We start from the raw sequence: 25,356 nt of genomic DNA, 5'->3' as shown, positions 1-25,356 counted from the left end.
TATATGTATTTATTTGATCCTTCGGCTGGAAAAGGGATCGAAAGAGTCATTCAGGTTGACAAGCTGAGTCATTGAACCCCGCAAGCAAACCTGCGCCAACTCCACCTGTCATGAATAGGGCGCAGAGCTACAGGATGATGGATTAGTATAAATAAGATTGGACCCTTAAAAAGTCTAGTGATTTGAAGATTAATTCTTTATAATTACTTCTTTAAGGAATTGCACATTGAAGATTCGTTATCGAGATGGTTTCCTCACCGGAAATTCGACCTGCATCTTCTCGAGGTACTTAATTGTAAAGGCGACTACTGGTCCGGTCCATCTACTAATTATCCACGTAGATGTTCCAACTATCTTGAGTTTAATCCGTGCTGGCGCAAAAGAGCAAGCACCAGGAACCGTTGTCACTGCAACTGAAGAGGGTCTCGCAAAGACTCTCCACTTGTCAGACGTTACCGACTCTCCCGAGTATCGTATCGGACATCCCATCTTAGCCTTTTCACCAGAGGGGAAGCCTGCTGGACTATTGATCTACTTCTTCAACTATACAACATGGGGAGCTGCTCCCGGAGTCTGCATGGAGGAGATTTACGTTGTTCCGGAATACAGACCTCACGGATACGCCCGGAAGTTGGTCGAAGCTATGACATCAGCAGCTAAGAAAGCGGGTTGCGTAAAGATGGAGTGGCTCTGCCTGAAGGATAATGCGAGAGCACTGAGATTTTACGAGAAACTTGGAGCTAAGCGAATGGAGAATTGGACGGTGTTGAAGGTGGATGAGGCTGGAATGGATCGTTTGCTATAGTGATCACAGCTGGCCACGTCCACCAGTAAGAAAAATACATATGTAGCCACAGATCAAGAGAAGATTATGCCCCCAGTTTCAGTCGACAGCAAATAGTTCCTACACAATAAAGAGGATTGTAGCATTAAACGCCAGAGTCGTCCTGCCCAATCGACGACTCACTCTGGAAAGTACTCCAGCCATCGCAAACATCCGAAACATAGCTCGATGTAGAGATGTTAGCAATCTCGCTTGAACGCTCGAGGAACTGCAACGCAAATCCCTCAGACGTATGCCAGCCTAGTGTTTCACAAAGTCAGCAATGCTCAGATCTGGGACCTCATTGACTTACCAATATGACAGTGGCATAGCCAAACGCCAGGGTTGTCGGTCTCCCAAGCCATGACCAGATACCCGTTGGCAGGCAGCATAGCCGTGTCTCGTCGAGGAGGGTTATCTGTGTTCAGAGTGATGGAGGAAGAATAAGTACCCGTCCCTTGGGCCAAGATGGCGAAGTCATGCCCGTGGAGATGAATGGGATGGGGCACTGGTAGAGTCGTCTCAATCACAAAGTAGACCCATTGGTTGCCCTCACTGAGTTCAATGACCGCATCATCGGTTTCAAAATCAGTCGTACCATTGAGAACCTGGGCCAGTGTAGGGTCTGCCCAGTCCACCAACATAGTGGTGCTGTTGAGCATCCATTTGAACAAACCAGCTGAGTTCTTGCCAACTGTAGCCGTTTCAAGATCATTCCAGTTGGCATCTTCAACTGTCTTGGATATGTATGGTACAATGTTATCCGTCTCGTCATCGCAGCTGTCGGTGTAGTCGTAGGCAGTAGTGGATGGCGTACCGGGGCTGTCTCCATAGTAGACGATGCCCTTGATGTTATCGGTGGAGTCGTTATCGGAGCAAGCGGCTTGTGGAATTGCGCGCATCCAGAAGTTGTCGGCGACGTCAGCTTGATCTGCAGTGACTATGATATCGTAGCGTTGGCCTACAAAGGTTAGTTGCCTTGAAAAGGGAACAAGATAGAACACTCTAACCCATGCCCAAGTCCAGAACTGTGGTTTCGTATGGCGTGATCGGTACAAGGTCTGCCGCGATCACGGTCAAGGTATGGTTGTCAATCGAGAACTTCCAGTGAGTATCAATTGCTGCATTGACAAGTCTCATACGGTAAGAAGTGCCAGACTCAAAAGAGACATTGAAACGAGTGCCTGTTTGGGAAGAGCTATCGTCATCCCCGTAGACGTTTGTACCGTTGATGAGACCATTGTCCAACGTGGGAGGTCCATTGGTCTCAGCTGAACTATACAATTCATCAACGGTCTGATGGTCCCAGTCATTGAGAAAAACCATGCCAAGGTCCTCATCGTAGTCTGCCGTGGCGGGTCCGTTGACGATGATACCGCCGAAGATTCCTTGCCAAGCTTGCAGAGCCCAGTGAGAGTGATACCAAGTCGAGCCATACTGGGTGGCCTTCCAGGTATAAGTCACTGACTCCCCAACGGCAAGGGGGCATTGAGTGATAGAGGAGACACCATCATTCTGGTTGGTGTAGTTCTGGCGAATACCATGCCAGTGCATGCTGGTACCATTCAGAGAAGTACTGAGAGAGTTTGTGACATGGATGACAACAGTGTCTCCCCAGTCAGCGAACAGAGTAGGTCCAGGAATGGTACCATTGACAGCCATGGCCGAACGAGAGTAGCCATCAGGGGCAACAGTAACGTCCGTAAGCTCTAGCCAGTACTCGCGAGTGACGCCGGTATCTACAGCTTCAGTGGTGTAGTCCGTGTCAATGGAGTAGTCGCACCACTCTGAGCGAGTAGAAGCAGTGTTGTCACTACAAGTGGCGCGGCGCACCAGCTGGTGAAGGGGGCTTCGAGCGTGAACTTGGCTAAGGCAGAGAATGCCAGCCGGGAGAAATTGCAAGAGCTTCATTTCTGCCGACACAAGCTGAATCTCAACCAGGAGCTTTGAATAGACAGAATTATGATTTTAGTAGAGATAAGAGAGAAGTCTGAATGATTTGTGTTATTTTTCACTTCTATTCTTCCTATACAGCTCACTCTTAAATATTCCAGTCCAGCGCTCGAGCTTTCCGTTTAGGAAGCTCATCTGCCCACCGCAAACTAGACCTATCACTTTTCGAAAGAACTTCTCGTATCACGGACCCCTTACAAGCGTACTGTTAAGACAAGTCGTCGTCACTATCAGAAATGAAGCCTCGTGAAGCCACTCGGCGGTTTCACAACTGCCGGGACGATCACGGAGGTTCACAATCACCCGCCGCCCACATTCCGAGCCATCCGCATAGACTTAAAAAGAACTTTAGGAATAGAGTGACCTCGTGAGTAGATAGGAAACACCAAAGAACCAATGGGATTGGCTGAACGGCATATTTATCGTCACATCGGGGACGGGCTGGGCCGTTCGGAGGATGCCACGGACGGGAAGCGCTATGGCCTGCCCCGTTTCCGCGTCAGCGTTTCGTCGGCAATAAGACCTTGAGATATCTATAAACGCTCCGTTATACCGATTACGTGTTCAATGGGGCCCCGTCTTGTGGGTTCACAGCCACAACCCTCGTATTGGTCTATAAACGCGGCTTGTTATTATATAATGTAGTTAGTTGCCCCATCCATCTCCATCATATTGGCGATACAGTATTCTGAAAAATGCATCATCTTAGCCTCACCACTTTTGCAGCGTCGCTCCTGGCGACTGTAGCTACTGCTGCTAGCAATACCAGTCCCTTTTCTCTTTATGCTTATGGAACTGGCGTTGGCGGCCTTCCCATCTTTTCTTCCGGCAGTAGGTTGTTTGTTCATTGTTCTGTGAGACATGCTTATAGAAACCAATAGGTGAAATCTTTGTTGGCAACTTCAGCAAAATCGACGACTCCGAGGCAGCCCCGATTTTGTGTAAGTATCTCACCTTTCCAACTCGAATATCATTGACACCACTCAGTCACCGTGGGAGATGATGCATGGTATGCCTCTCCAAACACGACTGGCTATGCCGAAGGACGTGAGCCGAGCTGGTCCAAACTCACTTTCGCTGTCCCCGGACCGTCGTCGTCTTCTCACAGCGTCAAACTGATCAATAGCACGGTCGATACCGATGCTTATGTGACTGATCTGATGTTCTATGGCACTTTTGTCATGGTCGAAGAGGATGGACAAATGACTTCGCTTTGGTATGCCACGCCATCGGAGACCGATGGTGTTTATGTCATTGGTTGGAATTCTTCGGATGCTGGCCATTCTGACAATAAGGTCACCATTACACTGAAGAAGACTCCACCGTCAAACCCCAGTCCCAGGGATCACGGAGACGACGAGTGATGTCTTAGTGATAGGGAGTACTCTTGAAGGGTCATCCGCAGCGTCTATAACTGTTCTACGACGTACATTTGGAGTGGTGAAGCTTTGTTGGAAAGGCTAGAGGTTCGAGGCATACTTTCAATTTTCAAGCAGAAGTCTATTAGTGTGAGATCAATATAGAAAAGACCTATGATACGTATCGAATGTCGTGAGTCCAAACAGTCTCCAGCAGGCGCTTGACGGATCTTCCGATAGCAAGAAATCTCCTGCCTTTTTGAATAGACTGCAGAAACAATTGATCTAAGGCCCTTCTGAATCTACCTCAAGTTCGTCAAATAGTACCATTGTACTCAAAATACTGACCAAATTTGCTCGTTGGCCAGTCACGGCGGGTTGAGTGTTTATTACTGTAACTACTGTCACATGGATTTGAAGGTTTTACATCTCTCAACTGACAAAGAGGAAACAAGGCTACTGAGAAAAGTTTAAATCGGGCTAGCCATCCGAATGTCTTGACACGGTTAGTCTTGAGATACTATTGGAGTTTATCATGGGATCACGTGTGAGACATTCAGCATACAGAGAACGGCCCGAATCTGTTTGTCTCTTTTGGCATTTAAGTCTTCAAACATTTCTTAATATCTGGTGCCATTGGACCCAGCATTTGTTCTGAGTATGGAAGCACTAAAGGCTGTTGGGTGGACAACTCCGACAGCAACCCCATCTCTGGGTACCGGTCGGGTTGTCTTCACCGCCGGAAGCACTATCGCGATTGACGCACCTGCTAAAGAAGTATTCAATACCATGGTCGATTTTAGAACATACAGCGAGTGGAACACTTGGACCCCCAGACTCACTTTCATCGGCACTGAGGATTCAGAAGTGGTAAAGCCAGGAGTCAACGGGATTTTGGAGACTGTGACATTTGGCGGCGAAGACATCATGAATATCCCAATTGAGGTAATATTCCACGTATGAAAACAGCTACAAACTCTGTCTGACCACGACACAGATCCTGGCACTGGACTATGGAGAGCAAGAATATAAGCTGGCCTGGAAGAGCAATTACCTACCCTGGTGGGCTGCAACCATTGAGCGGGTACAGATCGTCACTGCACAAGGACCGCATGCGTGTGAAGTCAAGAATTGGGAGTTTATGGGTGGCCTTGCTGCATATGGGATGAAGCTCTCGTGGGTATCGAAACAGCTTGAGACAGCCAATGTGCGATACCTTGAGGAGCTTGCGGCTTTTGTGAAAGGTGGTGTTACCAAGAAGGCAGCGACCGCGAAGGCTTAGTAGTGATGCAGCTGGGCCTCGGGATACTACTGAGGGTAGGGTAAAAAAGAAGGTTAAGCATGTGTGAGGCAAACAAATATCATGCTGCTCAGACGCTCCGACATCATCGGCTGCTTTGTTGAGCATCTATGTACGAGTACTTACACTCTGGACTTGACGCCTGGATTGTCATGGTACGAATCACGGCGAGAACATCGGGTTTTTGCAAAAGGCATCAGACGACATTAAATAATAGGACTACATTATCATACTCATAAACTCCTTCTCGTCAGACCCAACTTGAGAAGACTCCACATCCAAGCCTTTGGTGCTCTGGTCTTGCTCCTCTCCGTCAGGCTCCTTGCAGTATTATTAGAAGAAGATCCCCCTTCACTGGTATTATTATCCCAGTGTCCCAGTACGTGTTCAAGCAACGTCGAGTTTCCGATCGAAGTGCCAAAGATATCCAGAAGAGAGCCTTGATTAGCATCCAGCAAGCCACCAAGGACATCACCCAGCAGAGTGATCACCGGGAAGGTGAATTTGATATGCTTGTTGTTCAAGACTCCTTCGATGTACTTGATGTGCTGACCACCCGCAATGGTGGTGTTTCCTGTTGCATTAAACTCTAGGTAGCCGTTGCCAAGAGGTCCCTTCTGCATATCGAGGATCTCTGACAGATTGGGTACCAGCTGGTCGAAGTAGAAGTTTCCGTCAAAAGGAACAGAGTTATTGCCAGGCCAGAGCTGCAAGTCCCAAAGGTTGATGAGTCCGAGTCTAATGTCGCCCGACATGACGTTGAATGTCAGATTGCCGAGACCAAGTCGAAGGACTCCAGAGTTGGGGATATTTAGCATTCCCTTCATGTTGCTCTTTGTCGTGCGGTTAGAATTCAGATCAAAGTCTAAGCTCTTGAGCGCAAAGCCGTCAAGGTAGTTTAGAGAAGCAATGTCGACAGTCTTTTTCAGACTCCGGTGATACTTCAAGGAGCCAAGCCTAATCTCGGGCTTCCCCTCCAACGACAGTTCGGCATCGGGTTTGTCGAAGAAGACATTGAACCACTTTGTCAGCTCAGTCTCATTTGTCACCAGGAGGGTCTGGTTGGTGACGGTGACATTAGTGTGACTCTTGATGTGCACCTCGGGGAATTTGAGCTTCAAGAATGAGGACACGGGCTTCGTCTCCTTGCTGTAAAGCAAGAGATCCATTGGCTTGAGAGTCGCAGCGATTGGCGTCTTTAATTGCGTCTCGATACTCATGTTAACTTCGGATGGAGAAATAACTTGTAAAGCGCCGCCGTAAATTGGGAGTTTCTGGTCATTGAGAATGTCTTGGACGATTGCAGGAATAATGACAGTGAAGCTGGTGCATTGTTAGAAGAGGTACTCACTCAATTGACGGGACGAGACGAGACTCACAGTAGTGGCAATAAAATGGCGAGAAGAACAACGATAAGTAAGAGGTACCACCATTTGTATCGCCAGAAATGGCCCTTCACTTTTTGCCATTTGGTTGGGCCTGCAGCGACCTTCTCATCGCGAACATGGTCGTCGGAAGAGGCGTCGTTGCTGGCAGCATCAGCAGCGGGCGCGTTCTGTTCACCAGCAGCATTTGTCGTCTCAGCAGGCGCAGAAGTATCAGCGCCCGCCGCTGTAGGTTCTCTCTCAGAAGCCATTGTAATCGACTGAGACAATACAATTGACAGCAAACAATTGCAATGGTCACCAATGCCTCAGAGGAAGAATGGGATGCTCCACAGACGACTCAGACTTAAGGCAGAACAGCGAGGGTCTTAGGCCAAGACCTGCCCTGAATTTGGTCGACCAAGCGCGAAAGACGGGCCTCTAAAGTTATACCAGGGTACGTCAAACTATCGAATGCACTAACCAGGCCCATCCCAGTTGGTGCCGTCTTGGAAATTCTGATCGGCAAGCGGGGTATAGCACTAAGAGACCGAGGGGGCCAGGGTGTGAATACGAACCTGACTCGAATCTGATAAGTGATGGGCAGACGATCCGGCACATGATCACTTCCCCTCACTTTCTCTGCAGAGTAAAGTGTGTGCATCGAGCAGGTTTGTCAAATCCCCAATGAGTCTAGTTTGCGATAGTTCCCATAGCTTCAGCTACCCAGGTCTTCCCCAGAATCTTGACACATGCAAAGCATCTCTCTCGGCTTTCGGTTGAACTTAGCTCGGGGGCTTGAATTGAAGCGAAGACCTGGAGCAAACGGTTCTGGACAGGGTTGCGAGTAAGTTACCGGCGAACCAGGCTCCCACGTCTAGTCAGGTTACAGACAGACCATACCCCCCATGCTATTATGCAGGCCTTGTCACCCGCAACGAAGCAAGGAGGTAGCGGAGTCTCACCGAGACATACCGAGACAAAATGACACCTTGTTGCGCTGATACAGGCGTGCCCAGAATATCACCTACGCGAATGTATGTCACGACCTTATCGGAAATGGCGCGTGTTATTTTCGCTCAATGATGCTGGCATCGCGAATACTCCAAAGGAACGAGATCTAAACGGGCAAGATGAATTGATGTTGTAGTGCGGCGTATGCCGACGGGTACTACGCTGCCATGCGCAAATCATCCGCCCTCTGTCTTATGTCAGGACGACTATAGTGACATCTTGGAAGCATTTTCACTTGACAGCGCTCTTAGATACGGATAAAGACAGTTTCATTATGGCACCGTAGAGGCGCATTCATAGGGTATCGTGTGCGTCAAATATCCAAACTCATCAATACATGATTAAAACATCCCATCACGTAACCACGTTCATAACCCAATTATCACATTAAGACCGTCCCACTAGCTCCTTGAGTACTGCATGTACCAAGTCTCCTACCGTCGCAACAAGCTAGAGACAGAAGTTAGCATAGTTTAGTAATAGAATCGTAAGGTTTGACTTACAGGTGTCGCGTCTCCAATGAGTTCCGATACTTGGTTCACGAAGTTCTTGGTGAGTAGATCCTCAGCATTTCCAACCAAGCCGAGAAGACCCTTGATGGTCTTGGGGTTAAGGAATGGCACCACTGCATCGACGATACCCTGGACGTCAATCTTCTTCAGGGCCTTGAGCAGAGGTTTGGCAGCGTCGACAAGACCAGTGAGATCAAGACCGTCCAGTTCCTTGAGCAGAGGCTCAATGATCTCAAAGAGCTCCTCAAGGTCGAGCTTGTTCAAGACCTCAATCAATGGCACTGCGCCCGAAATGAGGGTCTGTGTCTGGTTGACGAACTTAGCTGTGAGGAGATCCTCCGCGTTGTCAACAAGACCAACGATACCCTTGATGCTCTTCGGTGTGAGAAGAGGCTCAATTGCCTTGAGCAAGCCGTTGAGGTCAATGTCGTCCAGAGTATCCAGTAGTGGCAGAAGCTTATTAACCAGCTTGACGAGATCGATCTTCATGAGAGCATTGAGAAGTGGCTTGACCTTCTTGATGAGATCTCCCAAGTCGAGCTCACCGAGGGCCTCGAGAAGAGGCTGGAGCTGTTTGATGAGCTTCTTTAGATCGATATCACCAAGCGCCTCGACAAGAGGTACGGCTTCACCAATGAGAGTCTGGGTTTGATTGACAAACTTAGGTGTGAGAAGGTCCTCAGCGTTGCCAAGAAGATCCATGATGCCCTTGACTCCCTTGGTCGAGAGTAGCGGCGCCAGTGCGTCGAAGATACCCTTGATGTCCAAATCGCTGATCTCATCAAGAAGAGGTGACAGCTTCTTGACGAGCTTGACAAGATCGATCTTTCCAATCTCCTTCAGCAGAGGGCCAACTTGGTCCAGCAACTCAGGTAGATCAGCGTCATCCAGTGAGGAGATCAAGGGAACAGCGCCAGAGATAAGCGTCTGAGTCTCATTGACGAATTTAGATGTCAACAGATTCTCGGCGTTGTCAACGAGGCGCACGATACCCTTGATTGAGTCCTTGGTGAGTAGAGGCGCAAGAGAGCTGAGGATGCCCTCGAGATCAAGCTTGCCGAGCGTCTTCAGAAGTGGTTCAACCTGATCGAGCAGATCCTCAAGGTTGAGCTTGGACACGCTAGTGATCAATGGCCCAGCCTTTGAGATGAGAGACTTGGTCTGAGAAACGAAGTCCTTGGTGAGGAGGTTCTCAGCGTTACCCAGGAGACCGACGATACCGTTGATGGAGTCCTTGGTAAGCAGTGGCTGGACTGCGCTTAAGATGTCCTGAAGCTTAAGCTTGCCCACTTCCTTGAGGAGCGGGCCGACTTGATCGAGCAAGCCAGCAAGATCCGCCTTGTCAAGGCTGTCGAGAAGAGGGGAAGCCTTTCCGATGAGAGACTTGGTCTGAGAGACAAACTGCTTGGTAAGGAGGTCCTCGGCATTGTCGAGGAGTCCAATGATGCCGTTGATGGAGTCCTTGGTGAGGAGAGGTGCGACGGCACTGATGATGTCTTGAAGCTTGAGCTTGCCAACCTCCTTGAGAAGAGGACCGACCTGATCAAGCAGACCCTTGAGATCAGCATCATCCAAGCTGTCCAGAAGAGGCGAAGCCTTGGAGATCAGACTCTTGGTCTGAGAGACGAAGTCCTTGGTAAGCAGGTTCTCAGCGTTACCCAGGAGACCGACAATGCCCTTGATCGAATCCTTGGTAAGCAGTGGTGCAAGCGCATCAAGAAGACCCTTGAGATCAATCTTGCCGAGGCTGACCAAGAGCGGGCTGGCGTTGGAGATGAGGTTCTTGGTGTCGGATACGAAATCCTTGGTCAAGAGACTCTCGGCGTTGCCCAACAATCCAACGATACCCTTGATGGAATCCTTGGTGAGGATAGGTGCAAGTGCATTGAGAACACCAGCGAGATCGATTTTCTTCAATTCGTTGATGAGAGGACCGGCGCTGGTAAGCAGAGACTTGATGTTCTTCACAGTCTCCTTGTCGAGCAGGTCTTCGGCGTTGTTCAAAAGACCAACGAGACCTTCGATGGCATCCTTCTTGAGAATGGGACCAAGTGCATCGAGAATGCCCTTCAAGTCGAGATCAGACAGCTTGTCGATGAGAGGCGAGGCGCTAGACAACAGGGTCTTGATGCTCTTGACGGTCTCCTTCGAAAGTAGATCCTCGGCGTTGTTGAGCAGTCCAACAAGGTTCTGGATGGCCTCCTTCTTCAAGATGGGGCTGAGAGCATCGAGCAGGCCCTTCAGATCGATATCGGCAAGCTTGTCGATCAGAGGAGAGGCTTGAGACAGTAATGTCTTGATGCTCTTCACAGTGTCCTTCGATAGCAGATCTTCCGCATTGTTCAATAGTCCAACCAAGCCCTGAATAGCCTCCTTCTTTAGGATCGGGCTGAGGGCATCAAGGACGCCCTTGAGATCGATGTCAGAGAGCTTGTCGATCAATGGCGATGCCTGCGACAACAGAGTCTTGATACTCTTTACAGTGTCCTTGGACAGAAGGTCCTCAGCGTTGTTCAAGAGGCCGACGAGACCCTGGATAGCTTCCTTCTTCAGGATGGGGCTCAACGCGTCCAGAACGCCCTTGAGGTCAATGTCGGAAAGCTTCTCAATCAAGGGAGATGCCTCGGTGAGAAGAGTCTTGATGCTCTTGACGGTATCCTTGGTCAACAAGTCCTCTGCGTTGTTAAGCAGTCCGACAAGTCCTTGGATGGCCTCCTTCTTGAGGATGGGGCTCAAGGCATCAAGAACACCCTTGAGATCGACATCGTTCAACTTGTCGATCAGCGGAGACGCGGCACCGATGAGGTCTTGCGTCTGGTCCACAAACTTGGGTGTCAAGAGAGTCTCGGCGTTCTTCAGCAAGCTCAAGATACCCTTGATAGAATCGCCAGTGAGAAGCGGCTGCAGCGCTTTGATGACTTCTTCAAGGTTGAGCTTGGTGAGTTCCTCGAGAAGTGGGGCGATATCCTTGATGATGGGGGAGACTTCACCAAGAAGACCCTGGATCTCATCGACGGTCTTAGCGGTGAGAAGATCGCCGGCGTTCTTGAGTAGAGTGACAATGCCCTGGATAGACTCCTTCTTGAGAAGTGGGTCCAAGGCTGATAGAATGCCCTCGAGATCAAGGCCGGTGAGTTTCTTGAGAAGAGGAGCAAGCTCGTCGAGAAGAGGCGAGACGTCGCCAATGAGGCCCTTGGTCTGCTTGACGAAGTCTGGTGTTAAGAGGCCAGCGCCATTGGTGAGAAGACCGTCGATGTTCTTGAGGTTGTCGTCGGTGAGAAGCTTGAGAACCTTGGAGACGATACCAGCGATATCGACATCCTTAAGCTGGTCGATAAGGCCCTTGAGGTCGAGTTCACCAACGAGATCCAGCAAAGGACCTGCTTTGTCAAGCAGACTTCTGATCTGGTTGGGCGCGGGAGGCTTCAATGTTGCTGCGAGATAGACCATAGCATCATGGAATGCGTCAAGGAACTCGGCTGTCAGGAGACCTTTGAGGGCTTTGAGGAGATCTCCCAACTCGCCAAGTGCGTCTGTCAATCCCTTGAGGCCATCACCGAGGTCACCAAGACCATCAAGCCCAGGAATTGAGATGACGCGACTTGAACTGCCGCTATCTGAATCTGAGTCACCTGATCCAGACCCTGAGCTAGAGCCAGAACCAGAGGTAGAATTTTGTCGCCTTATCAGAACCGGCGCGCGAGGAAATCTATCACTCTTGAGAAGTGTATTCAATTCCTTTAATGCGTCTGTGAGTTCTGATCGCGGTACAAGTGCGAGGTTGTGCTTCTCCAAAAGCTCGACCAATTGGCCCGAGAGCTCCGGTGCGGAAACAGTCTTTGGCTCAGGGGCCGAAAGACTAAATGGCGCAAGAGCCGCCGAGAGGAGCACCGTTGAGAACCTCATAGTGTGACAATTGAAAGGGAAGATGAGATAAGGGAAACCGAGTGAACTGTCTCACTATCACGGCTTGCCTTGACTTGACTTGTACTGTAGCGAGGAGAAGGGGGGGAGAAGAGATAATCAAGCTGCCAAGGGTTCGTTTAAAGGAGGCTCTTTATCTCAGCCAGTCATCACACACGGATTTGCTTTTCGGGAACGTTGCAGGCACTCCACAGCTGTACCCCAGAAATCATGAATGATACCGCGGCAGGGAAATTAGTGCTGGAGGGGTAGCAGTGTCGATCCCTGCTGTTCTGGCCTGGAGGTGGTGAGCACCCCTGCATCTCGCAAACTATTGCGCTTTGGGCACGAGCCTTTGCATCATTACCAGCTCTTTTGCACGGTCTCGTGGACAAGGTGCCTGGTCTAGCTTCCTGGGGGTTGACCATGGGGGACCAGGACAGCGCAGCTAGGTCCGTTGGTGATGAGCGCCACGGGTCAAAGCGCACTGCGACAGTGAAGACGCTAAACAGCACCGCTAGGACTTGAGAGTACAGGGGCCGATTGGCTACAAGAAAAACCGAGGACGAGTTTGGTGGCAGAGGCCGCTATGAATTCTTGGATATTTACGGCCTGGACTCGGACAGTGGGGACGAGGGTTCAGATGATCGTAGTGTCAAGCCGTAACGTTTCAATTAAGGTATTGCACTGACAGGTCTAGATGAGGAAACATCTTGGCAAGAATTGAGGTCAATTTGATTGAAGTTTAATGCGGAAAAAAACAAGCTTACTACTGCGGAATTGAATACGAATAACACTCTAAACTAGACTAATTATCGCGCTGCCTTGAAATCAACTCCTCCAACCCTATTGACCACTCCCGCTCGGTGGTAGTAAGTACTAGATCTAACGTATGGATCCAGCTTCCAGTAGTTCATCTGTAGCAATTGAATCAATTCATCTCGCCTCTCGTGCGCTTCCTTGCCAGCGTCTGTATCAGGATCTGTACCGATCCAATCAACAGTCGATCGATTGAACGAGTCAATCAATTCCTGTCGCTCAATCTGTATCTTTATCTTCTTCTCCTCAGACTGCATCCTCTCGTTCTCAGAGGGGACGGGCTCTACATATTTGTACTCCCAAGGATCTTCACCACCATAAGACTTCTGTAGGTTCTCTTTGGCGATGAACTTGAGAAGGCCCTTGGTACCGCTGGTGAAGTGGACCTTTGATGCGACGACAGGGTCGAGCCAGTGCTTGATGACGGTCCAAACACCTGGAAAGGATTAGCATGTAAATAAAGTTGGAGGTGGCAGAGTGTCAAGCTTACCCCAAAAGACGAATGGCGCATTGTGCACAAGCACTACCGAGAGGGTTTCGGGGTACCGCTTCTCAAGAATATCGACGAGGAATTTGACGACGTGAAAGTCCATGTTGCGAAGACCAAAGCCTGTGAGATCAAAGATCAAGCAGACCTTGTCTTGCGGCTCTCTTGCCATCACCCTCAACGTCTCGATATTGTGCAAGACATATTCTTCCATTGCCTCGGCAGATTGTTTGTGAGGATCGTGAAGGCGAACTCTGATGACATAGATGGGATAGTTGTCCTTGTCTGTTCCTCTGACATAGCTCTTGCCTGAGCGATACTGCGCCATGAATGACTCCTCATCGGTAGTGAGGGACTTCTTCAGACCGATAGCTTCACCGCCTCCGATAATGGTCTTCTGAATCTGTCGCTCATCGCGCCAGTTGAGAGCAGAGACAAACATGTCAACGGCCTTGTTGACATCCCAGTCGCGCGCTCGAAGAAATCGAAGGAGCGTGGTGTCGGGATGATCGGCCATGATCGACTCCCAGAGATTCCGTGAGAAATGATCGGAATCTTTGTTCTTGAGGTTTTGAAGGTATTCGTCTGTGTTGTCTGGGGCATCATGGGCGATATTCTCATTTCCACATAATCGCAGAATATGGACCCAAGCCTCTTGGAGGCTCTTCTTTTGCTCAAGGGTGAGGTTGCCCCTGGTGCCTGGCTCAGCAGATGAAGAAGACATTGTGATATCGAGTGTGCTGACTGATGAGAATGAGTGATTTAGAAAGCAAGTAAAGAGCTCGTTCATGAAGAACTTACAATGTGGTAAACTTCGATTTTCAAGAAGTCGTCTAGTTATCTGTCTTGCGATGAAACAAGCAATCATGAAACGAATCACGGCGTCGTTGACATCAGCAACGTGAAGATGGGCTTCCTCGGCATGGAGTGGAACTGGATGGACTAAACTAAACTAAACTAGAGCTGCGATGATCAATTTGGGGACAGGTCGGAAGGTGGTCCTGAATTGGGAAACGAGCAAAAGAGCGCTATGACATTCCTAGATTGTGCCCATCCATCTCGTCCTTCGGCAATGCGATGCTCGCAAGCCATGGCATCTGGGGCTAATGCACCCCGCACGAGAAGGCCCCAGAAGGCCCCAGACGGGAGCCAAAAGACGTCACACGCAAGCTTTACCGGATTGCGGGGGGGTTTGTTGCGCTATTTGGGACTGAAGCTGGGAAATTGGGCATCTCGATCGAGTTTAGCTGAGGGGATCGTGGTTTTGATGCGTGGATTGGTGAACTGAGATGCTGAACTGGCGTGAATGTGGCTGATTCTTGACAGTTGAGCTATCACTCCCATTCACCCCACGTTAGTAACTGTCCATGCATGCACATCGCACAGACTCGATTTGGAATCGACAGGCCTGAGAGTCTACGAGTCAAGCAAACTATCGCTTCCTTAAAGTTCTGACCGACATCGACCACTTTCACTTCTTTTATCGATCCTAATTTGGGTCACTCTGATCAACCCTCTTCGGTCGATTTCCGTTATCTTATTGTCGTGGCTGTCGCGAGGCTTGCGAGCCTTGGCCACCTTGAGAATAGGCTACCCTGAAGTCAACAATCCGCTGCCAAGCGGTACGTGATTTCATTTACCCCAGGTCATTTCTTTGGAGGGTTCCGTGGCGATAATACGTACCTAACATGCATCGATTGCTGGACAGTGAAAAACATAATCAACATATTGGGTTTTGGATGTGAGCTTATTGGTAGTAGAGTCTATCGTCAACCGTGAAGATGATGCTTGGTTGGATAGTCCAGTGTTTTTGATTGTTCGCAATGCTTTTCTTTTCGCAACCTTTTTCACCCATAACTGGATTATGATTCCCTTGTTAAGTTGCATGAGACTATCTAATTTGGTAATTATATATTCCGAGTTCATAAGCAAGGAGATGTGATTCATTGTACAAGATGTTTTGATGAAAATGATATACTCTAGGGTATCTCGGACAACCCAGGACTCTATGAGTCTAGGGATATATTACAATATTCACATGGACCTATAGAATTGTAGGAAACTCCAGTAGACATTATACAAGCTTTTATGAAAACCCAAGTGTCTTAGGGAAACACTTACTTAAGTTAGGAATGAACCGAGATAGGTCAAAAGATCTTTGTAACACATCGCTACATATCATACTCTCCAAGTCTCGCAAATACTCAAAGTTCATTTCAAGTCAAGGCATTTCAAGAGCAGAAATATATTCTGTGTCTATCTACATCAAGTCAGATTTGAACTCACACTCATACTTAGAGAGCTTCTTCCTGCCAAAAGGGCTGAGTGAATCAAGAATCATGGAGTTCAACCCAGTACGCGGTTTCGTCTTCCTAGCTGCATGCAGCAAGTGGCCGAGTCCACCAGGATGCGAATATAAAGAATGTAGAATAGGAGATAAAGGACCTGATATCTAAGTGAGTTCCAGCAGGCAACCAAGCCACTTCATCAGGGCCGATACGTGAAGAGTCAATGTCACTTACCATGACCTCGATATCCATCAAACGCACAGAAGCAGTGGTCAACGTCCAGGAATTAAATTCCACCAGATAGAACTTGAGTATTCAAGTGGCCAGACCCTTCGAGAGCAGCCAGACTCTATGCCCTCCCACATTTAGCCCCAGCCACATATGGACAGACGATTGTGTAGCCGAGAACAGCACTGGCTCCGGTGTAGTTACGGAGGAAATATGGCTTCTGGCAGCCGGACTGTTGGTTTTCTGAATCGCCCCCAGGCTGCGGCTCAACTAGCTGGTGGTCCTACATAGGGATTACGTCAAACTCGATCATGGCATTTGCGACGCTAGAGTTGAGCTTTTCAGTAGCCCGTGTCAAGCCCGCATTTGGCCATATCGGACCGGTATATGGCTCACCAAGACCCCGGCAACATATGCTTGAAGTTACTAGTATGATGAGGAAAGACCTGGGTATCTTAACTTACTTGAGCCACACTGGCGTAGTCTCCAGAGCTGAGGATAATGCAATGATCATTGAGTAAGACCTGCCACTTGCCCTTGGCGCAGAGGATGTCATGGTGGGTATGTTTGTGATAATGAGTTGGTACAGGAGGGGGAAAGGTTTGGCCACCGCTTGTCATGATGGTGAACTTGCCATCCGTTCATGTTCCAGTCAGAAGGAAAGGAGCGACGGAAGGAGTACCGGAGATGTAAACCTTGTCCCCAGAGAAGCATTTGAAGATATATGATTCTCAGTTAGCAGCATATTTTCCAGCTACTGATGGCGAGAGCACCATGCGCTTAATTCAGTTCATTCATTGCCTAGGAACGCCGAGTATTTATCGTATATCGCTCCTCCACCATGCGTGAACCTGGGGGGGCCAAGCACACGAGACACTTGACAATGCAATGCAACGCACAGAGTTGTCGGATGCAGGGCTTCCCAGAATATCTGTGCTCGCATTAACTTCATCATCGGTATCGGCGCTTGCTGCAGTAGCGAAATACGACAAAACTGACATCTACAGTCTGATAACCGATGAGCTCTTCCAGAAACACGTCCAACAACATCGCCATTAAACGGAGGTTTCGAGTCCGCCTTGCTCGGCTCGGTCTTCAAATCGGCCTTCAAATTGGTCTATCTATTTTGTCCGTGCCGAGAGGACTGTGCTCCGGGGCTTATGGCCCGTCATAGCGGGTCACGAATACCTCTTCCTCGGCGGCAGTCATTCTCGGGATCCGAATTTGGCAATAGTGGCGTTTCAAGGCTCAACGGTTGGCGTTTAGTGCTCATGGTTGCCGTTTACCCACCGTCGGATGTCGGGTAAGGGCGTCATGATATATTCGCAGTTTGGATATATGAAGACGCGAAGGCCATTGCGAAAATTGAGAAAGAAGTCAAGAAGAACTACACGAGTCATAGTTTATTCAGAGTACAATACTAGTCAGTCAACCGTCTTTGGAAATGGACCAGCCCACTTCAGTTCCCAGCTCAATTGCTGAAAGCATTGAGCCAACCTTGGGCATTTACCTTCCGCTCCTCAACAAGAACTCAACTGCCATCAAATCAACCCTAAGAAAAACATTCTCCTATGGCCCCAACCCCCGCAACAACCTCGATATCTATTATCCTGCCAACAGTCCCACCGGGGCTGGGTGCCCTGTCTTCATCTATACATATGGAGGCGGCTTCACTCGAGAGACAGAGTCTCTGAAGATCATCTACTCTACCGAAACCTTGGGCATTTCTTTGCTGAGAAGTGCGGGTTCGTCATTGTCATTCCGGATTATCGCCTTGTTCCAGAGGCGAGATTTCCTTCCGGTGGACAAGATATTGAGATGGTTGTAAGTGGCTCATAGACAACAATGACAAGATTGGAGGTTCACAGCCAAGACCGTTGTTCATGATGGGCAACTCTGCGGGTGCTGTTCATCTTTGTACATTCTTACTGCATCCTTCGTTTGCCGAGCTTCGCGGCAAGATCACAGGTACCAGCGATACTAGCCCCCTGCAACTCAAGGCTGCGGTCTTCTGCTCGATGCCGACGTCGCTCCGCAAACCTCGCCCCTATAGAGCTCCTGTTCTTGCGAGATACTATGGAGAAACAGTAGAGCAGGATTGTCCCCTCGGACTTCTTGAGGCTTGTAACAAGGACAAGACTGTCTCAGATGCTGCACCAGGGGTCCAGTTCCTTTTACTTTATGGCTCCCTCGACCCCGAGGATGAGATTTTGGGTTGCAACAAGGTGTTTATTGAGCTTTGGCGATCAGGCAAGGGAAGCTCGGGTGTAGAGCTCGAAGTTCAAGTTATGGAGGGCCACAACCATATCTCGTCCCCACCAGCTCTCGGCACCAATATTTCGAGAGAAGAGGTCTGGGGTTTTAATGTTGCTGGATTTTGCAACGCGGCAGTTCGAAGTTGAGATGAGATTTTGATCTCAATCGATCATGGTATCAAAGAAAGCAGTAGAAGCACCGATAGGTTTGGAAGTTGATTGGAATACTCGGATAATAAGGATGTAGCCGGCGACTTCCATTCTGCCAAATATGTACGTGAGAAATAGATATATACAATTGAACCGTTTCCTTGAGCATCCTTCTACCACCAACGCTTTATCCAACTAGGGCATTTCGTTCCCCGATCCAGCGACATACATCAGCAACAGCTTACAGAGCGTTGACCAAGGCATTGAAAGCAGCCTTAGGCTGGTAGTTGGTGTCGTACAGGAGAGGGTTATCACTAGCTCGCCACGAATCCTTGTCAGAGACACCCCAGACGGTGATGCCTACACACTTGGAAACAGCAAGGCAACCGTTCATGACAGTAAGGTAATCGCTAGCACTGGCACCGGCAATATCAAGCTCAGTAATAGCAATCTCCTTGACGTTTGAGGCAGCAAGGGCTTTGAGAGCATTGGGGACGCCAGAAGCTGGGTTCCAGCCACCAGGAGCAGCAAGATGGCACTGAGAACCAATGCCATCGATGGGAATTCCGGCAGCAAGCCACTTGTTGACATGAGCGACCATGCCGTTGGTCACCTTAGCGTAGTTGGCAATGTCGAGGTTATAGTCGTTGATGTAGAGCTTGGCATTGGGGTCGGCGGCGCGGGCAGCGCGGAAAGCAATGCCAACAAAGTCCTCGCCAAGAACTCGGCTGAAGACACTGTCGCGGAGGTTGCCGTCCTCGGCGAAGATCTCGTTGACGACATCCCACTGGAGGATCTTGCCCTTATAGCGGGTGACCATGGTAGTCACGTGGTTCTGAATGACCGAGGTGAGGGTGGCGCGGTCGTTGATGTTTTGGACCCACTGAGGCAGCTGGGAGTGCCAGAGGAGAGTGTGGCCACGGATCAGCTTGTTGTTCTGAGTGGCGAAGTTGACAACCTGATCAGCGTTGCCGAAGCTGAAGGAGTTACGCGAGGCTATTCATTGTCAGACCGGCATTAGTTCGGTATGGTGAATGGAACCTTACGCTCAATGGCATCCCATTTCATGCTGTTCTCGCACGTCACTTGGCCAAACTGGGCCTTGACAATGTTGATCAGGGCAGTGTTGCTCAGGTGGTAGTAGTCGATCTCAGTACCGAAGTACTGCTTACCCTTGGCCTTGAACTTGGCGTCAAGGCCAGTGCCGCCAGCGCCACTAGTAGGTTGAGTGGTACCACCCTGGGTTGTTGAAGAGGGCGGGGGATCAGATCCTCCAGATCCTGGAACACACTGAGAGTAATAGTCGTTGATCTTTTGACACGTGAGACCACTTTGGCAAGTTGTAGCACCGGTCCAACCAATACCACCACCTGTGAGAAGTTTTAGCTTTCGAGGGTCGACTCATCGGAGTTGTTGTAACATACACTGTCCCCAGACGGGAGACTGGGCCAGGGCGGACACGGGAGCGAGAGCGAGCAGAACTGAAAGGGTATGCATCTTGAATAGTCTCAGTGAGGTAACCCTTGGAAGTTGAAGATACTGTCTGAAGATATCGAACGCAACGTCAAGGGGTTACTCCCATCCTTATATATAGCTTTGATATAGCATTCAACATGGTATATTTGCTCCCGGCTCTACATAATCGTGACTTCTGACCAATCCGATCGATTCCATCGTGTTTTGCCGGGAAATTGGCATACCTAGGGTTATAGAGCCTTATGTGCGGAGAACCAAGCTCCGAATGAGGCCCATTGAGGAAATATCGGAGCATCGCCATGTTTGTCGTCAACGCCCTAAACAGAAAGCTGCGATGGTGTCCCCCGCAAATATGGGTCGTCGTTTAATTGTGCAGCGGATAATATTGTTTTGAGATCTAGACTTACTACAAATTGGGGAGAGTTTCTTAATGCCTGCTGATATTACGTCCCTTTCTGGGACTAGATGCCAAGCTGGGGGTTGTAACATCAAAATTGCTGTTCGGAGGTCTGCGGGGAATGGATCGTGGATTTAGCCGATCACTGAACGTTTTCCTCTATTGTTTGAAGCTTTGCTGGATTTGACGTATATTGGCAATATTATAGCATGATCCGATTAGCGACCATGGCAAAGACACCCGACATTCCGAACCATTTAGTCTGCCTATGCCTAGCTCAAACTAACCACATACCAGAATACGGAGACAGTTACCGAGTAAGTTATTGTGGGCGATAGAGTCGATATGTTTATGATGACTGTCTCTCCAACAACCTTCACTCGTCCAGGCGAGCACTTGTATCGAGGAAAGTTAAGCTTACTTGGTTAGCCCTCGCCGTGGCTCATCGTAAAACTATCTAATGCAGATGAATGCACTGTCTTGTCTATTCTTCGAACGTCAATGAATTTCCATGTCTCTTGCCGAGCCTGCACAGGATTGGGTTAGGTTGCATCCAACTCCAACGAAGGATGCTCAGGATGCCATTTAGGAACCGATTTGGCAGAATTGGATCAGCTCGTCCGGCTAATCACCGACAACCCTTAGAAATCTGACATCCACGTGGTGGTATGACTGCTGGACTCCAGGCGCTCCTATGGATTGAAGCCAAGAGCTGGACCTTTCTATGCGCGCAACTTAGATCGCATTGAAGGTCGCAAAGGAGGGTGTCCATGGGTGGTGATCTTTCCTAATTTCAATTACTCTTGAGGCGAAATTGAGAGCGTATGGTCACACTCCGTCGTTAATGTAAAGTCACCGTAGTCAAGGAACTTGTACGTCCATAAACCATGTTGAGTACAGCTTAGATGAAGCTGTTCGTAAGTCAGATGATATTGTTCATATCTTAGACCAGGCATCATTTATAGCTACACGTAGGGGATAAAATTAGAATGACGATGTGAGAATAACTATAGTTATTCTGTATAGTTGCAGTTGAAGAGCTTAATGGAACTGTGGATATGGTCTGATGTTGAACTGCTTACATACTCTTCCGTCTCCGCTTCAGGTACCGGCGATGCACTTCCCGCTTACTCAGACTTGTACCAGCTCTCGCTGGGTCCACGATGGAACTGTTAGCATGAACCGTGTAATACGACTGGTTAAGAGCCCCTCTAATTGCTTCGGTAACATTAGATCTATTCCTACGTAGAATGAGTTCATCACGGTGATTCTGCTGCAGAGCGACAGAAACAAGTTGGTATTTACTAGCGTTGAACGAAAGCCTATTCTTGATACATATGTCTATCATCACAGATACTCCAATCCAGTTGAGATATCTCCCCATCTCGCTCCAGCCATATCCGCAAAGTAATTCGACTTGGGACTCCACAAACCAGTACCGCCCTTGGGGAACACAGAGCTAGCAGTCTTGAGATATGTAGAAGACAAGCTCATCATTGGCTTCACTGGCATACCACTTGATGAAGAAAGACGTGGAACCACGACGCTGGTCTTGCTCTGAGACATCTTCTTCAGAATACGAACAAACAGTCTCGCACTGACATCTGCGCCAAGTGTCCACGACGCATTCTCATATCCGAACATGAACAGCAGGTTTGGTACATCCTGGAGCATCACGGTCTTCCAGGCGAACTTATCGGCGACGTTGAAGGCGACGTCATCGATGCTGAACTTGATACCTCCACCGAAACGGACCTTGAGACCAGTTGCTGTGACGATAAGATCGGGATGTAATGAAGCTCCAGACTCGAGCTCAATGCTCTTCTCAGTGATAGTCTTGATCTTATCCGTCACAACATTCGCTTTACCCGAGCGAATAGCTGCAAAGAAATCGCCATCCTGGCTGGCGCAGAATCGTTGCTCCCAGGGGTTATATCGAGGCTTGAAGTGAGGATCCCAGCTGACGTCAGGAGGAAGATTCTTGATGGTGACATATTTGATGAGCTTCTTGGCCAGACCAGGGCAAGATTTGCAGAACACGTTGGTAAGATAGCTTCGGACCAGCCAGAGGAGTCTGTTAAGGAAAAGGGCGATGCTGGCGGGGAAAACAGTCAAGAGAAGACGTGTGAAGAAGCTGCTTGATGGGAGAGGGAAGATGTAGCCGGGACTTCTCTGCAGCATGGTAACGCGCTTGGCTTTGTCGGACATGGATGGGAGAATTGTGACAGCGGTAGCTCCACTGCCAATGATGACAACCTCCTTGTTGGTGTAGTCGTAGTCCTCAGGCCAGAATTGAGGGTGGATGACCTTGCCTTGGAACTTCTCAATTCCAGGAATCACAGTCTGTAGCGGGGTCTGGTAATCATAGTAGCCAGTACCGAGGAGCATAAATCGGCTGCGGAAGGTAACAGGCTTCTCGTCACCAGGTCGTGTAACCTGAAGCTGCCATCGCCTCTCCTTAGAAGACCAGTTGGCTTCTGTAACAGAGTGCTTGTAGCAGATATGGTGGTCGATACCAGTCGATCGTGCCGACTCGATCATATAGTCCTTGATTTTGTCGCCCGGTGCGAGTGACTGGTCATGCTTCCAGGGACTCCATGGGAAGCCAAAGGTGAAGATATCAGAGTCGGATCGAATGCCAGGATACTTGAAGAGATCCCATGTGCCGCCGATGGAGTCGCGGCCTTCGAGGATGGCGTAGGTCAAGTCGGGAGGGCCTTCTGTTTGGAGACGGTAGGCGGCGTTGATGCCGGAGATGCCAGCGCCGATGATGATAACATCAAAGGTGTTGGGTTCTTCTGATTGCGGTGCCATGCTGATGAATGTTGTCTGAGTAGTATGTGTTGTTGATGATGCTGTCCACAATGGACGTTGAGGTCCTATTTTGTACAAAGACGACAGTGAAGGAGTCTGAGTGATTGACACTCCGTTGGATCAATAAACAGTCCGCGGGCAGACGAAAGATATGAAGCCTCGGTACTTTAACAGTAGCAATCAGGGTCTCGCGTCAGAGGTCCTCAAATGAGTAGCTAAGTTCTGGTTAAGCTTCCGAGTCCGACAGGCGACAATATGAACCCATCCGTCCGCCCCCGCGGGACCCGTCTCCGATAAAGAGCCAAATCTTTCATGACAACTAACTAAGGGAATAACGTCATGCCTGAGCTTTGACTGGGGGGCGAGCGGCGAGCCAAAGTGTTGATCGCAAGCTAAACTCCATATAGAAATATCGCGTTGAGGGTTCTCAAGATTGTGGGGTAGCCTCGGCATGACCCCCAGTGATCGTCTTCATGGGGGGAGACGCCAAAACTACCAAGAGCATCACGCGACGGACGAGACAAGACTTGTCAAATCTGCAGAGCTGATCATCTTGGCTCCGAAGAGGGGTCGATCACTGAAACAAATGACGAAATTGTTTCGAGGTTAATTAGAAACTTACATGTGAAATTTGTTGAGCTATGGAGATCTTGTACAAAGAAACTTCGATATCCTTCTGCCTCTGTCTGACCCGCGCCCTCCATCACGAAAAAAGAGATTATGCATAGCTTCTTAGATTCAACCCCGCACGATGGTTCAAGAAACGCCTCGCATGCTCAGCTGCCTTTTCTGCCTCGGCTGTAAAGTCAATCCTGTCGCCGAGCAGGATAATATCATGAGGGCAACCTTCCGAGATGTCCAGGTACATTGGCCAACCATTCTTTTTGTAGCGTGCGACAAAGTTGGTGATGTCGTCGCATAGAACTTCGCCGCCACCGGCGTTGACGTAGACTGGGAAAGGCTTTTCAATCTGGAAGGGATGGCGTAGAGGGGACAGGTATGGACTGGCTGGGTCAATTGCGCCAAAGCCAGAGACTGTCGTTGCGCCCCAGCGCGCAAAGTGCATGTTGAGATAGTCCGTCTTGTAGTTGGGTGATTGCGATGCATCTTGTTCCAAAGCGCCAGCGACATCAGTCCAAGGTGACCAAAGAGCCATTGCGCGGGGAAATGGGACCTCGTCAATTTGGCCGTACTCGTGGATGTAGCGTACCAAGGCGAGAGCTAAATTTGCGCCAGCTGAATCGCCAGAGAAGATGATCTGGTCGGCAGGAATGCCTCTTGTCTTGATGAGATGAAGATATGCTGTAAGTGCATCCTGCAGAGGAGCGGGAAACTGCCCATTCTTGCTGCTGGACAGTCGGTAGTTGGGAGAGCAGACATGCGTAGCACCCATATGCTTAATGAGAGTCTTGGCCGTGAAACCCGTATCTTCATCACGACCATTGCCAATTACAAAACCTCCGCCATGAAAGTGCAGGACGACCACCATCCCAGGGTGAACGATGCCAGCCGGCGGTGGGCGCGCGGGCGTCCATGTCATGCCCAACTGTGCAGGCTGAACCGTGTAATCCGAGCAAATTCCTCTGTATAATTTTGGTGATCGGGGAGCGACCACTTCGAATCGGTTCTTCTCTTTGCCCTGGTCAAACCTCATTTTGTCGCCTGATTTGGTGAGAGACCAGTAGAGCAGCAAGAGCCGGACAACGCGGACACGAACAGCTTGGTTCAGCGTCCATTTTCTGTTGGGTCGAAACCAGGGGACGAGACAGAGGGAAACGTCGAACAAAAAGCGCGAAAGAAGCCATGGTGTGATGATAAAGGCGTAGGTATAGCCAAATACTGTTTTAAGTGTGCTTAATACTGCCATGATGGGTGAGTCGTGTGTGTAAGTTGCTGAGGCTGTTGGTGATTATTAACGTGGAGGAAAAGCGGTAGAGCGACGCCGCGGGGCCCGGGGTCTTTAAGTAATTCACCTGCCTCGGTCACCGAACTCACAGCATATTCCCAGTCAAAAAGAGAGTTTCAGTTAATAGTTTACTGATAATTTTCATTTTTTATTACATGCGATTAGTATTCGTGGTGTCATGCGACGGCGTTTCACTGTTCAAAATGCTGTCATGGCGCCTGAATGAGGAATCTTCAGCACGGAGTATGACGGTCGCATTTAATTGTAAGCAAGGCTATAAAAGTACAGAAAAGCTCTCAGATTATCCTA

General features: G+C 49.3%; 11 protein-coding genes across 11 annotated transcripts; 4 read left to right on the top strand and 7 right to left on the bottom strand.

Moving 5' to 3' along the window:
- Positions 1–245: 245 nt before the first annotated feature.
- Positions 246–805, top strand: FSUBG_3469 (n-acetyltransferase ats1; the record flags this gene model as incomplete). Its single annotated transcript, XM_036681352.1, has 2 exons — positions 246–285; positions 342–805. The coding sequence occupies 2 exons, from the start codon at positions 246–248 to the stop codon at positions 803–805; spliced, it is 504 nt and encodes a 167-aa protein (XP_036541120.1).
- A 124-nt stretch (positions 806–929) lies between these two features.
- On the bottom strand, positions 930–2,734 carry FSUBG_3468 (laccase precursor; the record flags this gene model as incomplete). Its single annotated transcript, XM_036681351.1, has 3 exons — positions 930–1,084; positions 1,137–1,784; positions 1,834–2,734. 3 exons carry the CDS (start codon positions 2,732–2,734, stop codon positions 930–932), a joined length of 1,704 nt encoding a protein of 567 aa, XP_036541119.1.
- A 737-nt stretch (positions 2,735–3,471) lies between these two features.
- On the top strand, positions 3,472–4,140 carry FSUBG_3467 (uncharacterized protein; the record flags this gene model as incomplete). Its single annotated transcript, XM_036681350.1, has 3 exons — positions 3,472–3,607; positions 3,658–3,717; positions 3,764–4,140. The coding sequence occupies 3 exons, from the start codon at positions 3,472–3,474 to the stop codon at positions 4,138–4,140; spliced, it is 573 nt and encodes a 190-aa protein (XP_036541118.1).
- A 654-nt stretch (positions 4,141–4,794) lies between these two features.
- Positions 4,795–5,416, top strand: FSUBG_3466 (start-like domain protein; the record flags this gene model as incomplete). Its single annotated transcript, XM_036681349.1, has 2 exons — positions 4,795–5,079; positions 5,132–5,416. 2 exons carry the CDS (start codon positions 4,795–4,797, stop codon positions 5,414–5,416), a joined length of 570 nt encoding a protein of 189 aa, XP_036541117.1.
- Positions 5,417–5,667: 251 nt separating this feature from the next.
- On the bottom strand, positions 5,668–7,070 carry FSUBG_3465 (uncharacterized protein; the record flags this gene model as incomplete). Its single annotated transcript, XM_036681348.1, has 2 exons — positions 5,668–6,757; positions 6,814–7,070. 2 exons carry the CDS (start codon positions 7,068–7,070, stop codon positions 5,668–5,670), a joined length of 1,347 nt encoding a protein of 448 aa, XP_036541116.1.
- Positions 7,071–8,199: 1,129 nt separating this feature from the next.
- On the bottom strand, positions 8,200–12,230 carry FSUBG_3464 (uncharacterized protein; the record flags this gene model as incomplete). Its single annotated transcript, XM_036681347.1, has 2 exons — positions 8,200–8,262; positions 8,316–12,230. 2 exons carry the CDS (start codon positions 12,228–12,230, stop codon positions 8,200–8,202), a joined length of 3,978 nt encoding a protein of 1,325 aa, XP_036541115.1.
- Positions 12,231–13,039: 809 nt separating this feature from the next.
- On the bottom strand, positions 13,040–14,257 carry FSUBG_3463 (CSR1-phosphatidylinositol transfer; the record flags this gene model as incomplete). Its single annotated transcript, XM_036681346.1, has 2 exons — positions 13,040–13,482; positions 13,537–14,257. 2 exons carry the CDS (start codon positions 14,255–14,257, stop codon positions 13,040–13,042), a joined length of 1,164 nt encoding a protein of 387 aa, XP_036541114.1.
- Positions 14,258–17,493: 3,236 nt separating this feature from the next.
- Positions 17,494–18,451, top strand: FSUBG_3462 (isoprenylcysteine alpha-carbonyl methylesterase ICMEL2; the record flags this gene model as incomplete). Its single annotated transcript, XM_036681345.1, has 2 exons — positions 17,494–17,794; positions 17,889–18,451. The coding sequence occupies 2 exons, from the start codon at positions 17,494–17,496 to the stop codon at positions 18,449–18,451; spliced, it is 864 nt and encodes a 287-aa protein (XP_036541113.1).
- A 244-nt stretch (positions 18,452–18,695) lies between these two features.
- FSUBG_3461 (endoglucanase type F) lies at positions 18,696–19,951 on the bottom strand (the record flags this gene model as incomplete). The annotated part of the gene is made up of 3 exons (XM_036681344.1): positions 18,696–19,450; positions 19,501–19,824; positions 19,879–19,951. 3 exons carry the CDS (start codon positions 19,949–19,951, stop codon positions 18,696–18,698), a joined length of 1,152 nt encoding a protein of 383 aa, XP_036541112.1.
- Positions 19,952–21,674: 1,723 nt separating this feature from the next.
- Positions 21,675–23,141, bottom strand: FSUBG_3460 (FAD-containing protein; the record flags this gene model as incomplete). Its single annotated transcript, XM_036681343.1, has 1 exon — positions 21,675–23,141. One exon carries the CDS (start codon positions 23,139–23,141, stop codon positions 21,675–21,677), a length of 1,467 nt encoding a protein of 488 aa, XP_036541111.1.
- A 718-nt stretch (positions 23,142–23,859) lies between these two features.
- On the bottom strand, positions 23,860–25,008 carry FSUBG_3459 (lipase esterase; the record flags this gene model as incomplete). Its single annotated transcript, XM_036681341.1, has 1 exon — positions 23,860–25,008. The coding sequence occupies one exon, from the start codon at positions 25,006–25,008 to the stop codon at positions 23,860–23,862; it is 1,149 nt and encodes a 382-aa protein (XP_036541110.1).
- Between the last annotated feature and the right edge of the window lie 348 nt (positions 25,009–25,356).

The sequence above is a fragment of the Fusarium subglutinans genome (genome assembly GCF_013396075.1).
Source record: "Fusarium subglutinans strain NRRL 66333 chromosome Unknown NRRL66333_c0000029, whole genome shotgun sequence".
Classification (NCBI taxonomy): Eukaryota; Fungi; Ascomycota; class Sordariomycetes; order Hypocreales; family Nectriaceae; genus Fusarium; species Fusarium subglutinans.
Note: the sequence above shows the minus strand (reverse complement) of the source record. Positions and strands in the feature narration are given on the sequence as shown.